Source organism: Acromyrmex echinatior, chromosome 6 (assembly GCF_024713525.1).
Source record: "Acromyrmex echinatior isolate Ae372 chromosome 6, ASM2471352v2, whole genome shotgun sequence".
NCBI lineage: Eukaryota > Metazoa > Arthropoda > Insecta > Hymenoptera > Formicidae > Acromyrmex > Acromyrmex echinatior.
This window is the reverse complement of record NC_141857.1, coordinates 1,499,395-1,515,694: the sequence shown is the minus strand read 5'-3', so window position 1 is coordinate 1,515,694 and position 16,300 is coordinate 1,499,395. Positions and strand designations below refer to the sequence as shown.

At 28.5% G+C, this 16,300-nt stretch overlaps 4 protein-coding genes across 8 annotated transcripts in view; 2 read left to right on the top strand and 2 right to left on the bottom strand.

Moving 5' to 3' along the window:
• LOC105143170 (uncharacterized) overlaps positions 1–16,300 on the top strand; it is a 440,192-nt gene that overhangs the window by 28,347 nt on the left and 395,545 nt on the right. The gene's annotated exons all lie outside the window — the stretch shown is intronic.
• Positions 3,264–7,562, bottom strand: LOC105153196 (protein phosphatase 1H). Its single transcript, XM_011067905.2, has 7 exons — positions 7,441–7,562; positions 6,967–7,340; positions 6,603–6,860; positions 6,300–6,517; positions 5,632–5,902; positions 5,275–5,534; positions 3,264–5,196 (listed from the first exon to the last, which is right to left on the bottom strand). Exons 2-7 carry the CDS (start codon positions 7,150–7,152, stop codon positions 4,911–4,913), a joined length of 1,479 nt encoding a protein of 492 aa, XP_011066207.1. The 5' UTR covers positions 7,153–7,340; positions 7,441–7,562; the 3' UTR covers positions 3,264–4,910.
• Positions 7,619–10,725, top strand: LOC105153198 (uncharacterized). 3 transcript variants are annotated; one of them, XM_087406991.1, is made up of 5 exons: positions 7,619–7,774; positions 8,039–8,174; positions 8,278–8,457; positions 8,547–8,682; positions 8,765–10,725. In XM_087406991.1, the coding sequence occupies exons 2-5, from the start codon at positions 8,139–8,141 to the stop codon at positions 10,435–10,437; spliced, it is 2,025 nt and encodes a 674-aa protein (XP_087263117.1). In that variant the 5' UTR covers positions 7,619–7,774; positions 8,039–8,138; the 3' UTR covers positions 10,438–10,725. The 3 variants fall into 3 exon arrangements, with proteins under 3 accessions (XP_087263117.1, XP_087263118.1, XP_011066211.1); XM_011067909.2 differs by having other exon boundaries at positions 7,621–7,774; positions 8,107–8,174; XM_087406992.1 differs by lacking the exon at positions 8,039–8,174 and having other exon boundaries at positions 7,620–7,774.
• Positions 10,789–16,027, bottom strand: LOC105153194 (uncharacterized). Of its 3 annotated transcripts, none has more exons than XM_011067902.2 (6): positions 15,917–16,027; positions 12,304–12,368; positions 11,891–11,963; positions 11,586–11,725; positions 11,371–11,476; positions 10,792–11,273 (listed from the first exon to the last, which is right to left on the bottom strand). In XM_011067902.2, the coding sequence occupies exons 2-6, from the start codon at positions 12,315–12,317 to the stop codon at positions 10,986–10,988; spliced, it is 621 nt and encodes a 206-aa protein (XP_011066204.1). In that variant the 5' UTR covers positions 12,318–12,368; positions 15,917–16,027; the 3' UTR covers positions 10,792–10,985. The 3 variants fall into 3 exon arrangements, with proteins under 3 accessions (XP_011066206.1, XP_011066204.1, XP_011066205.1); XM_011067903.2 differs by lacking the exon at positions 15,917–16,027 and adding an exon at positions 12,720–12,938; XM_011067904.2 differs by lacking the exon at positions 15,917–16,027 and having other exon boundaries at positions 10,789–11,273; positions 11,586–11,747.

Genomic DNA, 16,300 nt, shown 5'->3' with positions numbered 1-16,300 from the left:
AAATGTTGCTGCAATATTTTATGCTTATAATGAAATAATTTCTGATACGCTTGAATTTTTCACATTTAAGATTGTTATTTTTATTTTAATAATTTAGGCACAAACTAAACAGAAGTTAGAAATATTATATATACGATACAAGTTAGCGTATTAACAAAATTAATAAATGCATTATACAGCATGTAGCACTAAAGTTCTTCTTATTTATTTATCTTATTTATTATGAACATCATATTATGCATATCATCTTAATGCATCTTAACGAATACGCTTTATCATTATTGTGATATGTAATCGCGACGACATCTGCTGTTTCATCTGCAAATATTCGAAGCATAATATTTGAAGTGTCATCTCTTGCGAGGCATAACATTTAAACTACGTTTAGTTTTGACACTGTCGTATTGGAAGTGTCAAAACGGAATGCTACATTAGAGTCATAACACACAAAAAAAATTTAGCAAAACGTAAGCAGTAAACGAATTAGCCAAATTAGACTTATCACATTAGATACCGTAAGGTCATAACGTAAGCAGTAGCTAATCCAATGCGTCGTCTACAATACAGAGTAAGAAGTAAGAGTCAGAAATTGACCAATCACAGTCGATTTCTTCTCACATTCAACTGTGTAATTAATCAATTTTTTATTCTTCTCTCCATGTATTGTAGACGGCATTATAATATATGTAATAAACTGACTTTTAAATGAATATGAAACTATAGATCAACAGTTCACTCTACTTGTTCATGATCCCGTAAGTTACGGACACTCTATACTAGCAGAGAGAACCTCTCTGATACTCTCTTACTATGCAAAATATTATTTAAAAAAAATAATGAAAAAATACTATCAAAAAGTGCACAGTAAATTCGCGACTATAAATTCATAATAACTATGAATATATAGTATATTATGAACTTGATAATAGTATATTTGATAATATAGTGATTTTGATAATATACTATAGTATATTATCAAACATATAAGCTATGGTCAAAGTCTCGCTACAAATGCTTTGAAGTGTTTGACCAATGAAGCGATGGACCAATTAGAAGAAAGAATTTTACAAACTGAACAATTAAAAAACGCTTCAATTAAAAAAGCGTTTGCAACATCGCGTTGTATATATATATATATATATATATATATATATATATATATATATATATATATATATACCCATAGTATACTATGAATTTGATAATATACTATAGCATATTATCAAATTCATAGTATATATTCATAATTACTATGAATTTATAGTCGCAAATTTACTGTGGACTTTTTAATAATATTTGTTCATAGTATTTTGAATAGTATTTTTCCGTGAAGGTAGAAGGGTTGCGTACAATTAAAGGAATAGAGAGTGGGAAATAGAGAATAATTTCAACAAATCAAAAACCATATACTGAGAAATAAATGTTTCTAATAGGTTAAAATTTTTATTTTTTGTTCCCTATTCTCTATTTTTTTTATTGTGTGCAGTTTCTTACTGCTTAAATTTTTTTTGCGTGCTATGGCATTTAAATCTTGCCTCCGAACATTTTGTATCGGTGGCGCTATCTCTTGTAAACTTCAGAACTAATTAGTATTTTCGCGATCCGCGCGACCGCCAATTTCATACCCTTAACGCCATCTAATAGTCAAAGTACGGAATATGTGAATTTAATCCGCTAATTTAAATTTTCGTTAATTTTACAATAAGTATTGAAGATAGTACATTAAATTAAACCGTATATCTGTGGCCGGTGGATTTCGATACGCTTATAGACACATCTTGATTAGAGCGATACTATCATTTCCGAATTCTGATTTTTTACATTTCAAATGTAAAAAACTTGAACATCAAAACATTCAACGTTTTGCGCGCTTTCTCGGCCGCCATGACAGTTTCAGTAGCGCGAACATGCGGGACGAACATTCGCGATTTCTCTGTAATTAATCGCGAATTTTATCCATTAAGAGCATCTAATGAGTGTTAACTTTTGTCGACGGACGATCGCTGGAACGTATCAGTCGCAAATATTCACAAGAAATCATTTCATCGATTGCAACCGATTCCTGCATTAAAACTGCTACAGTAACAGTGAGTACAGATTCTAATGTTATAAAATTCTTCATATTTCCTTTTGAATAATCGTAATCGCGACAAATGCTAGATAATACAGAACGTTGTATTTTATGAATATTCACAGTATACAATTATTAGCTTACATAATTTATTCATAAAGAATCGAGATGACACAATCATGGAACAGATATTTCATATATGGTTTATTTATTTATTTGAAATTATATATATATATATATATATATATATATAAAACGTAATGGAAAGCAGAATTTATTACTATTTTGCGTTGATTACGGATAAAAATTATTTTTGTGCAACGTAATATTTTTGTCTCGCTTGAGTATAACTCTCGATTATACTTTGAACGGTGCAAAAAAATTCTGTGGACACCCGTTATAAACATGAATCTATAGCCCTAAACACAATGCGAGGCAACAGCGCGATGCAACGTTTCGAATACCATGAAAGTTTTCGTAGCGTGAAACAATTCGATGTGTTTATTGTTCTCGCTCTGTACCTTATTACAAATTTTATTCATTAAAGAGTTTCAAGAGTTTAAATTGATAAAATGTTCTATGTATATTTTATCAAATAACAATAAAATGTATTGAATATTTCGCGATTTAATTTGTTTCTAAATTTTTATTAAACATACATCTTTATGTTGATTTGTGACAACAGCTTTAAAGTGCACTGAGTGCACATTAGTTCTGCCAATAAAAAACGCTAAGAATATTATAACAAGTGCGAGTTTTTATCGGGATAGTATCGGGAGTGTCGGTTAGGGTGATATTTCATTTGTGTGCTTTTATCGTACAAAAAATTTTTCAAGCCAATTAATTGATTGTGGGATAGAGAGATTCGAGGATCTCTTTGTTTTGTATACATTTGTCGTACGACAAAACGCACAAATGAAATAACATCCTTACGATTATCGGAATGTATTGGTCGTGGCAGGTCCTCGGAAGTAATGCTATTTCACTCATAATAATGTAGCACCGGAATTCAAAGACAATTCAGTTTCAGAATACAAATTTTGACGTTACTTGCGAAAATGATTTGTTTGTGCAAAAAAAAAATAGAAAATGATATACATAAAAAATAAGCTATAAGAAAGTTAAATCACCGTCATATGAAATGTGTCTTATAAAGTATCTTTCAAGATTATTGAAGTAAACAAGTATATAATAGAGATATTCGTATATTTATTTAATATAATATAGCTACAATTGCGTAATACATAATGTTCTCTCAAAATCTAATTATTATCATGGTTACTGCGAAAGAATAGCAATGCTTCTTTTATGTACAATTTTTTACACACATCACATATCATACTTACAATTTTATCTGTTAACTCTCTGAATGCGGCATGCAAAACGTTCCTAGTATTCCTAATGATTGAAAATAATATTCATATATATCAGTAATAAATCAATAAAATGAAGAGAATTGATTAACTATTTATTTAAAATTTACTCATTTTTAACGCAGCAGTCTCAGTTTTAATTATATATATATATATATATATATATATATATACACATACATATACATACATATACATATACACACACACACACACACACACACACACACACACATACGTTCGCAGTCATAAAGTTAATGTTTTTTTAATTTAAAGCTATAAAGATGAAATATTATAATACGTTCAAAATATTGAATGGTAACATATGTTTGCCTCAAAAGCAATATATATAAAAATATTATCTTTTAATATTACATTGGTTGCTTTTCAATTGCTAATCACAATTAACACAAACATATACAGGAATGCACAAAGTATAGCATTGTGCATAATTGGACAGAATGTGTAACACTATGTACGGTTTCAGTTAGATTAAATGTAGTTTTTTTGACTTGTGTTGAATGAAAAAAGTCAAAATATTGTCTATCTAACATCCTCCAACATCCATTTATAGTTGCCATAATTAATAACATATATATAATTATCACTTAGAAAATTCAAGTTTATAGCGAATTCGATATTGAACTAATTATATTAAACTAGATTAATCCATTAATTCTAAAAGTTTTACATGGAATTAGCAAAGTTAAATGTAAAATATATATGAATATTTTGAATAATTTAATGTCCAATAATGACGTCATATTATTTAATAGAACATATGCATTATTTAACTATCAAAGTTGATTATTTTTATTATTATGCCACCTTAGATACTTTATAAAAAGCATCTTTAATGTGTACTCCAGCAGTGTGAGTGAAATTCACCACTGCACAGCTAACTAGTAACTCTTGGATTGAGTATGAACGTGTAGTGTTATGTTGACGATTACAGCAATTGGAACACAATTTGTATTATTGTATGCAACGAAAATGTCCTAGTGATTTTACAATTGAAAAGCATCCATTATGTACAGTCTATATGCGCACAATGTTACATTGTATGCAGTCTATACTAGTTACATATTAGTAACAATCTAGAAATTAATGCTTATATATACGAGGTGCTTATACATGATCACATATATTCGGAATATTGTAGATATTTCATGTTATATAAAATAATGTCACAGTGGAATGTTTACTTAAATAAGAATATAGCTATTTGTAGTTAACATATATACGTGGCAGTATACAATAATTTAGTATTTTGCGAATCAAGAAGAATATACGGCGTCTGTGCACTTGAATATCACTAATTATTCTACAGTAAAATAAAAATCATCGTGAATATACGACGAATCATTATAATAATGCAAATAAATGTAATTCGTTAGCTGCGTACTGAATAATAACATTGTTACTAATGCTCGCAAAGCATTTGATCAGATTACCATAATGATGCATTATGAGGGATTATCAGTGGATCTATTAGAGATAGGATAATCGAAGCACATTGTTGCTAGTGAATCCGCAGCATATTTTCGTTCTTGCTGTGTTGTTTTTAACCACTGTTTATGCTCGCATAAGTATGGATATAAAGGTACTACTAACACGCTAATATCGTCCACCGATGCTATAGGTGAGGATTTTTCGTCCGAATCGTTAGGATTTTCCGGTTTTCCCATCCATACTCTACCAATTAATCGACCTCTTGCTGCTTGCACCAATTCTTGAGCACCCATCGTGAGTCTGAAAACCAATAGATATAGAATGTAGTTCATCGTAGTTAAACTAATTAATTTTTGCGTATATATTTCGCGATGATACCTATATTCTAATGATGGAGTATCAGGTGCAAGAGTTTTTCTAAGTATTGCTGCCGCTGTTTTATCTGATACTACATCCCAAAGTCCGTCCGTAGCGACAATAATACAATCTCGTTCAGTGAGATTGCAACTGTCCAAATCCAAAGATTGTACTTCAGGTTGTGATGATAGGAATGGTTTGATATTAACACCGGTATTTGCTGCTTTCAAACCATGATCTCCAAAACCTCTAGTCACGCCTATTGTTCCCATTACTCTGCTCTGCATGACATAAATAATTAATTTATATATATCTATATCATAAATAAGAGCATTTTTATATAAAATTATAAATTATTGCTTGAGATGTACAATGTACCCTTTTTCCATGTCCTGAAATGAGCGGTAGTTTTAAATCTGGATGTGTTAAAGTTTTATATGCCCAACCTGTCATAAAAGGTTCTCTATATAAAACTAAAGATCCCAATTCCTTTTGCAACGGTCTTTTTCTAAACTCTAACGGAGTAAAATGGCCTTTGAGCAACTCATTACTTCTTAAAAAACCTAGAGCTCTAACACGATTTGATTCGGAGTCTGGAGTATGATCTCTAGTAAGAGCACGTTGTTCCTCTCCCAAAACTAATACGGCCCTGTAATCATATAGAAACAATTATATAAATATTTAATCTATCACACAATATCCAGGAAACACTAACTAAGAATAATACTGTTAGTTATAATTTTCCACTAGTGTTTTTTAATATTAGGTGTTGGAATTAATTCGTAGCGTTTTTAATGAAAGAATGTTATTTATTTCACATGAGCATTAAAAAATACATTAATGAAAGTACTTCCCATCACTTGTAAAACGCTACGAATTAATTCCAACACCTAATAATATAATACTTAATAATTATATTATTCAATTGGGAATTATAATTATAGTTAACTGTTACTGCTGGTGTTTTGCTGAGTATATGTATACATACATAAATTATAGTATACATATTATAATATGTATACATATATAAATTATAACATACATACCTTGAATCACCAGCTCCTGCTGCATAAAGTCTTCCATTAAGAAATAAAATTGTAATAGCGGTACAACCACCACCACCATTTTGAGCTTGCATCTCCACCATTTGATCCATTTGTCTATATGCTAATTCTATAGCACCTGTCACTAGATCTCTACCCTTTATCAGTTCATTTTCATCTTCATTTAATAGCATGTTGCCTGGTATAGCCAATAACCTTTCCTATTTTTAAATATTAATGTAAATATTTTATATAATATACATATCAAATTATTTTGACAATAACTTTCTTAAAGATAGCACACACCAGGATTATCCTGTGTAGATGTAATCTTGCTGTAAGAGCTACTTGATATCCTGCATGTCCATCAAACATTGAAAACATGACATAAGGCAGTGTAACATTAACGTCTGATAATTTCAAATCTCCACGTGTTGCTGAAGCTTGATCCTCATTCCAAGTACTCTTTCCAGCATTTATACATTCTGCATAGCCAGCACACCACGGCAAACGGCTAAGATCTCTTGGAACTATTATAGGTCTTACTCTATGATCTGCACTCACCTATTTAATACAAACATTCATACAAATATCATTATAATCATATTGTAAGAGTTAAAAAATACTTAAATCAATTTGTCATATAATTCATATAAGGATTCGGAAATACCTGCGTTTCTTCAGCTGTCAAGCCTAGAAAACTTGGACGGCTGTAAGGTTTATTTTCTACTTCTATCACATAATTAGAATTAATATAGTCTGTCATCATATCATTGTCTGAATCATTAGGGTACTGTAGGCCAAGCTCACTTGCGCCTACAGCACTCATTAATACTGACTTAAAGCGGTTCAACATTTTTGTTCCTTGAGTTACACAGGTGCTAGGCAAAGATATGACTGGCACTAAACTTGACAAATAGTATCATAAATACTCAATCAGCATAGTTATCAATGTTTCGTAAATGTCTGCACACGATATGTGATATATGATAATTCTCAAAACTGATTAATTTTTAACTGGAAACTTGATTATCTGTCAAATGCCTGTCAAAAACAATATAAAAATTCCATTATAAAAATTCATTTAAGATAGTCTCTATTTTATCATGAAACATTTTAATTTCTTTAATACAGTAATACTTACTGTGAGCGAGAATTCAGCAATTATACTTAATTAACATCATTTTGTTGACAAATAATTGTCAACGGTACAGGTTATATTGCATTATGTCGCATTGAAATGTGACAGAGCGTTGGCACGTTCATTTAGTGACATCTACACGATGCCCTTAGTAAATCTTTATCGGATTGCGACGATGTCGTTGTCGAATGCACCAAGTGATGGCGCATCCCGTTTAAATCGCTGTCACATCTGTTACAATTCGTTGCAAACAAAACAGGCAGGAATTGCTAATAATGCGAGTTATAATTGTTACAAGAAATAAGCTATACTGTTTACGTTGTACCTAGTAAATGAAGTAAGTTACATGTAATTATAAATGGTGATAAGTGAAATTTCTATTAAGTTTTTTTTTATATAGTGACAAGAATAACCTAGGAATAGGTTATTATTGACTCGATCTTTTATTAAATTTTACTTTTAATTGTATTTTTTATAGAATTTTCTATGTAATTCTCTTTTTAGTTTCTTTTATTACGTGTAAATTTATCTTTTAACATCTTACCAAAAAATGTAAGATAATGTAACAGAATTGTGAAGTGTCTATTAACCTATTTTTCAGAAAAATATTAGAAAAAGGAATTGTTTTACAAATTAATGTAATTTCAATATTTATTGATATTTATTCAGATTGAAGCAATTATTTCTTAAATGACATAAAGATGTCTAAAAATAAAAATAGCATAGGCAATAATAAGGTATTTATCATTAATTATACATTTATAGAATTTGCTTTTAATTACGAAAATTTTACAAAAGGATTTTTAGTGTACTTTATTTTAAAGATAATTTTATTATTAGGAATATAGCAGTGCATCTTCTTACACATCTTCGTCGTTATCGTCAGACGAAGAAGAGATTGATGCAAGAGATTTAAAACCAATTAGAGAATATTTGTCTGATCGTAAAGTACTAGCTCGACAACTTTTTAAATCTGTTAAGCAAGAAAAGATTCGTCTCATGCTACCACAAGTTCTTAAAGTGAGTGAAATATTTAAGCTAATAATAGTTATACGAAAATATTCTTTTAAACACAAGTAGTATATATATTATTCTTTATTTATATATAGCATATGGATTTAAGTGAACTTGAAGAATGGTGTGAAAGTGAGTTAAATGGTATGTCTAAAGCTCGAATATTATCTATATTAAATGGCAAACCTATGTTGGAGTCCTCAGATACAAGTGAAGATTCTGATGATTCAGGTATATAAATACTAGGTATTTTTAATATCAAATGTAAATATTTTATGGAATAATCTGCTCATTTATAATTTCTTCTTAATAGGCCCTTCCTTAGAAATCATTTCTGATACAGAGGAATGGTTAACTGATGATGATTCGTCTAAAAAGGAGAATGGTACAAAAGGAAAATTAAAGAAAGATAAAACAAAAATTAAAGGAAAAGCTCCAGTTAATAAAAAAAATAATGTAAATAAGCCTAATGTTAAAACAAAATCTAACATTAAAAGCGAAAATAATGATAAAATTGAAAAAGTTAAAATTAAAAGGGAAGATGATAAGGATAAAGGAAAAGAAGGAGATAGTTTGTTAGATTTATTAGAGTTAGAAATGCGAGCTCGCGCAATAAGAGCTTTGATACGAAAAGAGGAAGATATAATTCCTTCTAATTCATCACAAACAAATGACACTCAAGCAACAGAAAATAACATTAGCATAGACAAAGCGAAAGAGAATTGTCGCAAGCAATTAGAAAGAATTATTAGTTCTCAACAGAGTATTAAAGGCGAAGATGAAGATGTTGTTTTAGTAATTCCTAATCCTGCTCCAGTTGTCGAGTTATTGTCTAGTGATAGTGATAGGGAAGAAACACAAGTGAATAAAGAATTGCAAAACGATGTGTCGAAAGCCGGAAAATCCGTGAATAATTTAGATGAAAATTCTATCAAAACCAGTTTACAAGATTTGAAGGAAAGAAAAGAAAATGAAGGAATAATAGAGATACATAATACAAATATTGTAACTAAAACACATCTAATTAACACAAGTGAAGTAATAATGCCCGAAAGAAATGTAGATATAAAAAACAATATATTATCAATATCGATTTCTGCAGATAATGTTGCTGAGAGACGGAAAAAGTCGAAGAAAAAATCACGTGGAAAATTACAATTTGCTTCTATTACAAATTCTTCAGAGTCAACACAAATTAACGTTACCGAGACTAATGAAGAATCAAATGATAAAAGTATTAAATCGAAATTAAATCCTTCTGATGAAAATGAAATTATCATTGAAGGAGGAGATGAGATAAAACAAAAAGTAATAGAAGAAAGCAAAATCGAAGAAGAGAGATCGACAGATATAGATGATATTGATTTAGATGATTACTGTGAAGTCATGGAAATAGACAATAGTGATGAAGATAAAAGTCAAGACAAAATTGTCTCTTCTCAACAAGAAAATGAGCAGCTTGTATCCGAAACTACTTTGCCAAAATCGGATTCAACAGAAACTTGGGCTTCGCGTTATTATCAGACTGACGATGTTCAAAATGTAATAAAAGAATCGAAAATACAATCTGAGATTCGGAAACGTTTGCGGGAACGTCAAAGATTATCCAAGTTGAATAAATCACCAAATTTATCTATACAGCCATCAACAACTGATGCAACTGTTGCATTTGAGACAGCTCCAACAGGATCAGTGGAGGAATATTTAGCTTTGAAGCGTGCAATGAGTACAAATAATAGTGACAGTGATAATACTACTATGGAACAATGTACTATTAACAATAATGCTACCATGCAAGATAATCCTGTAATTACTTATTCTAACAGCGATATTGAAACAAAAGAAATTTTAGAGCAAGATGAAAATAATTCTTCCCAAGGATGTACAGATAATGACGTTCAAAAAGCTGTAATTTCCGAAGCTGTTATTGCCAAAAAATTACCGGTAAAAATAATCGATACAAATAACGATGCACAGTCTAATTGAATCCATTCAAGTCTCTTCAATATTAATGTATAAAATAAATGCGCATTTTTTTTAAACAAATATTTTTCAAAAATTATACAGATAAGTATTATGTGTATTGTTGTATGTATATATTGGTATATAAAATGATGTTTGAGAATAATAGAATTTTCAGATATATTTTTGGTTTATTACATAATCACTTTGCTATATATTACAATAAAAATCTTTATTTAAGAAGTGTTGATATTTTATAAATATTCTAACAATGATTTATATCAAATAAAAAGCGATAGTACAATTGAGTAATATATTTTAAATTTACCCAAGCAGAACAACAAGCAGAACAAGTCATTATGATATCAAAATGATGTCAAAATGACTCCAAAATAATCATTAAAAGTCATTTTTCAATCATTTTCGATTCATTTTAACGTTATCGTGACTTGCTGTTCTGCTTGGGTATATCCTATATAGTGGGATTTTTTAAAACCTATACTTATCGCATTACTGAAAGATTGTTAATTCATACGGTTTGCATGATTATAATTGAAAGACTTCATTATAAATTACAAATGAAATGTAATTTGCTCTTTAATGAAATTATTGATTGTAACTTCGATCATGTCGTACAATATAGTATTCAATTCATTTAATGAAGAGAATTGACTGATTATGAAATTTATTAAATTAATTAGACCAGTCATTTTTACAGTGATTTTACCATGATTTATTTTGAAGTACTCCAAATTCACGTCGTATGTTTTATCATAATTAACATTTAGTTTCGTCGCTATTCCTAATCCATTAATAGCTGCGAATATGTTGCCACTGATGACCGTGGAGCCAATTATAAGCTGTGTATTAAAACCAATATTAATATTAAAAAAAAATTGAATGCTTTTATGCTTAATATTTTTTAATCATTGATATCTAGTAATTTATAAACCTAACCTCATAATTACACTTTAATTTAAGTGTGGAAAATCCAAATTTAGCTTGTATACTTCCTGTGTTGGATATAGTTGCATTTCCCATTCTTTTCAGACTTGAAAAATCTCTGAAAAGTTAATTATTTTGCTGAAGTAGATAATTCAATAAAAATATTGTACAAAAAATATGCATTCATTTTCTCGATTGTGTTATATAATGATTATAGTAGTGCTGACCTCAAGGTTCCATTACTTATTTTAAAATAACCTCCTAATATCTCTAAATCAGGAATGACAATTATAGATTTTCCATTCTCCCTAATATAGTTTTTCGCTTTTTTGAGAAGATAGTCCACGGGTATGTTTATGTTATAAGACTGCACATAAAAATTTAGATTACTAGAACCGAAAATAATTTATAAATAAGAAAGTTAATAAGATTATGGCAGATTATTAATTCTTAGATTATTAAGACGAATAATATGGTGTTTATTACATCTACATTTGATATTTTGAAATTGCTCTTCATTCATCGTTCTTACCTTATAAAGATGATTCGCATAAGGTTGAACACATTGTACAATAATAGCCTCTTTTGCAGGCTTTGATTTGGTGCTAAAAGAAAATATGTTTAATAAAAAAAAAAATTTATTGTAAAATTAAAAATGTCTAAAAGAATATGATTTTATGAAATCTAATTATTACTAGATATTGTATATTATTTAATTTATTGTTTATTAGATTCATACGTTTCAGTGCTCTATGCATAAGTTTATATATCGATCAACAATTGAAATCTCAAATCATATTTTTAGCCGTTTTTAATTTTACAATAAATTTTTCTTATTTTAATTCTTTTTTCTAACCTAAATCTTATAATCTATAAATCTTATTCCATAAAAATATCTTAGTATTTTTATCATAATAAAATTTAATAAAGGATTTCATGTGTTACCTGTTTTTATTCATTGTTAAAAACGACAATCTTTGATTGGACTGTATAATTCTCTTGCCTAGTTTCTGTAACGATGAAAAAGTGAAGATAATAATTATCAGACGGGCGAACTATAATTGTTTTACAAAACGAATAGTCGCGTTCAATTTTCTTCCGGATGTTATTTAAACAATTATAGAGCGTTAAATTTACTTGGAGCATATCAATTTTTTAAAATAATATTACTAGCCAAGAAAGTTTTTTAGATGAAAAATACTGTTGGGTCATCGGATATTCAGATATATATTCAGGCATATATCTAAAGAAATGTAATTTCTTTAATGTAATTTCTTTCCTTTGTGTGCGTGTGCGTGCGTGCGTGCGTGCGTGCGTGCGTGTGTGTGTGTGTTTGTGTTTGTATGTGTGTGATTACTGACCTGGATATTGCAGGATAACAGTGAATAATAAATTAATTGACATGAAAATGTATATTAAATTAATTATGATCAATTTAAACAATTTAAACAATTACATAAATATATAAATATATAAGTAAGGATTCACTCTTAAAAACAATAATTAGAAATTCAGAACAAGGCTAATGAGAGTCTAACTTTGGAGTCTTCAGCGAGAAAGTAGAAATATGAGCGTTGAAAGTAAGTCACTTGCAAATAAGAAGACTTCTAAGTGATAAGAGAACTTCTAAATGATAAGGGGATTTTTAAATGATAAAAGGATTTTTAATTGATAAGGGAACATCTAAACAAACAATGATGAAGTAAACAAGTTATTGCTTGTTTAGAAGGCCCCAAATTGAGCGAAACGTTTGATACAATAAATGAAGATAACCGCCAACACCTAAGTATTATCTGCATCTCCTAACTCTTCGCTCTTACATCAGCGTTAGACTCTTATTAATCTTATTCTGAATTTCTAATTATTGTTTTTGATCAATTTAATTAGAAATTTACATATATGTCTATTGGAAACTTTCTATTGGAAACTTCAATCTTTACCATAATTAGGTATATTGCTTATTAATATTCAGTATTAAGATAACACAATTTATCTGATAATATAATTAATAATAAATAAAAAGAAGATCATATTAAATTTTTTTTATAAAATAATTAATATTTGCAGAAATTTAAATTGATGATTTTGCGTATAATTCTTACTCAATTTAACATTTGAATCGATTCCTACTAGACTAATTATTATTTTCTGAGTTTTGTGAAGGTTTGATCGAAGACAACATTCACTAAGTTCATTTCGGGATAAGAGAAAATTCCGATGTGTGGGTTATACCTGATTAATAATAATTCGGCACTATAAACAACATGTGTCCCTTTTGAGTTATTTGGACCGTGAAACTATCCGGCTGACTGCATATTGAAATACAAACATTCATAATAATAATTTTTACAGTTAATCGTGTGGAACCGTTTATATTGACGTCATGTAAAAAGAATCTTTGAGCGACAGTATACATTAGATATATCTAAGGTCGTTTCATATATAATTTTGATCACTTGTCCTAACTATTCCGTGGTAAGGTAAAATAATTACAACGGCCCTCACCTTCCAGCTATTTGTCACGTTGCGAAAGGTTGAAAGGAAACATTATTTTTACGTTATTGCATTTAAAATGAAATTATCATATCGTAAACCTAACTTGAGAACTTGAGAACTCTCACGAAGTTTTATTCCCAAGCGAATGCAAATCATCTTTTTCCAGTTTGCATCAAAATTTGTATGTATCATTAAATCTTGAATTAAATGTTTTTTTTTATTATTTCTAATAAAAGATCTGCTTATATTATGAATAACTTTTAACTTTATATTGTTTCGATAATCTTTTTACGGTTTTTATTATTTTTCAGAGAAGCATTTATGAAAGAATATATTGCATATCGTTACATTGTAAAAAAAAATATATAAATTCTATGTTATATTAATAATATGTGTAAAAATTACACAATTTAAATATGTATTATTTATAGTAGAAATATTTAAAATAATACGATTTTATGAAAATGAGTATTTTTATTTCTAATTGTATAAATATATATTAATATTAGGCGGAAAATTATACGATAATAGAATATTTTATAGTTTTTATGCATCGAGAAAATTTGCTGGTAGAGTATTTATGCTACTATACTGTAGTAAAATTTATCAGTTACTATATGGACAGCAAAGAGATTTGTTAAAAGATTGCTATTTGTTGAATATAATTTAGCTAAAATTATAAATTATTTTGCTGTAAGAATAAATGAATTTTTAATCAACTAATCTTTTTTGTTGCATTACCAATACAATTTGTTACAAAAGTAAAGTATATTTGAAAAACTAGCAAGATGAGTTTGTTCTACAAATAATTTATTTAAACTATACGAACGAATTAAATTTGCTATTGTAGCAAGATATGTTTACTAAATTAATGACATATTTTAATTGTATAAACGAAATAATTCAGCTAAAAGAATATACGAAATCTGCTAGACAATTGAGGAATGCCTGAAGAAATTATTTCAAAATTAATACATCTTTTTAATACATCTCTCGATTAGACAACAAACATAATCAAGAGATGTACTAAAAAAATGTATTAACTCTTACAATACAAGGTATAATTTGGTGCTCCATACAAACTGAGTCACTAGATCTGTTCATTTTTTTTTTACCTATTCAGAATAGTTAAAAAAAATCTCTAAAAATTCATCAACATACTTTCTAGAATAAATATTGAAACTTCATTTTGGAAAATAATAAAATGTAATCTAATTTATAATTACTGAAAGACACTTGTACAAACAGGAATCGCTCGATCACTAGTGACTCGACTTTGTACGGTAAGAGTTAATTTTAGACATTCCTTAATTGTACAGCAGATTTCATATCATTATGAATACACGTTGACGTTGAATAAAGTAACAGAAGTATATAACGTGAATAATAAGAAAAATGAAAATAAATGCGATAAAATATTGAGAGATCACTCGCAATAATACGTTTATGAACACTGCGACGTTATAATAACAAAAGACTCCAGAGAGTCATTTAAGAATACGCAGGATATAAGATGCATTCTAACACATCAAATTTTGTTGTAATAACACAAATCGATTACAATAACAAATTTCTTTTGCTGTCATAATGGATTTGAATGAATAAGTAATTTTGTTTCAATAGTAAAAAAATTTGCTAAGAACATATTTTTTTGTTTTAACAGCAAATTAACTTTGGTTCTAAAGACAAATACACACAGCAAATTTTTTTCTATCTTAGCAATAAAACAGATTCTCTAATAACAAATAATTTCTAAAACTGGTTATATCAACTAAATTTTATCGCTGCCATTACGAATATACAGTAGCAATTATAGGTTTGCTATAACAGTAAAAATTATTTTTGTCTGTGTGGATTTTAAAATTATCTGCTATAATTATTGTAATTTTACATGTAATTTTTTTATAGTATAGGCACTACAAGTAATTTTATATTATTAAAGTTTATTAAATATTTGTAGTGGATCAAATAATAAATTGACTGAATTAATGTATTTAATGCAATGAAAAATATACAATACAAAACATTAATATTTAATTATTTATAATATTTAATTACTTACGTCTTATTAATTGTCGTGTGTGGATTCTGATGTCGGCAATGGATACTGGCATCGTTTAATTGGAAATGGATATAAAAATACTTCTGTGCACAATATATTAGATGCGCAACTAAGTTCCCGCTGTTTGTCAACAGATGGCTCCAGCAGTAAGTGAACAGTTTTATCGTGATGGTATACGAGCTCTGCCAAAAAGATGGGAAAAAGTAGTAACTAGCGATGGGCAATACTTTCAATGATTCATTTGTAACCATTTTTCACAATAAAGTTGCATTTTCATCAAAATAACAGCGAGAACTTAGTTGCGCACCTAATATTATTAAACTGATATAATATTTATAATATTTATAGTGGGATATTGATAATAATATTGATATAATATTGATA

Bases quoted from the DNA above. Each gene is read 5' to 3' on its own strand.
- LOC105153196 (XM_011067905.2), bottom strand. From the start codon at position 7,152: ATGTTGAACCGCTTTAAGTCAGTATTAATGAGTGCTGTAGGCGCAAGT. The intron at 5,535-5,631 runs GTACATTGTACA...TATGTCATGCAG, and splicing joins TTTCAGGACATGGAAAAAGG to AGCAGAGTAATGGGAACAAT. The intron at 5,197-5,274 runs GTATCATCGCGA...ATTGGTTTTCAG, and splicing joins ACTCCATCATTAGAATATAG to ACTCACGATGGGTGCTCAAG.
- LOC105153198 (XM_087406991.1), top strand. From the start codon at position 8,139: ATGTCTAAAAATAAAAATAGCATAGGCAATAATAAG. The intron at 8,175-8,277 runs GTATTTATCATT...TTTTATTATTAG, and splicing joins ATAGCATAGGCAATAATAAG to GAATATAGCAGTGCATCTTC. The intron at 8,458-8,546 runs GTGAGTGAAATA...ATTTATATATAG, and splicing joins TGCTACCACAAGTTCTTAAA to CATATGGATTTAAGTGAACT.
- LOC105153194 (XM_011067902.2), bottom strand. The intron at 11,726-11,890 runs GTAAGAACGATG...TTTTATGTGCAG, and splicing joins ATGCGAATCATCTTTATAAG to TCTTATAACATAAACATACC. The intron at 11,477-11,585 runs GTCAGCACTACT...TTAACTTTTCAG, and splicing joins ATAAGTAATGGAACCTTGAG to AGATTTTTCAAGTCTGAAAA.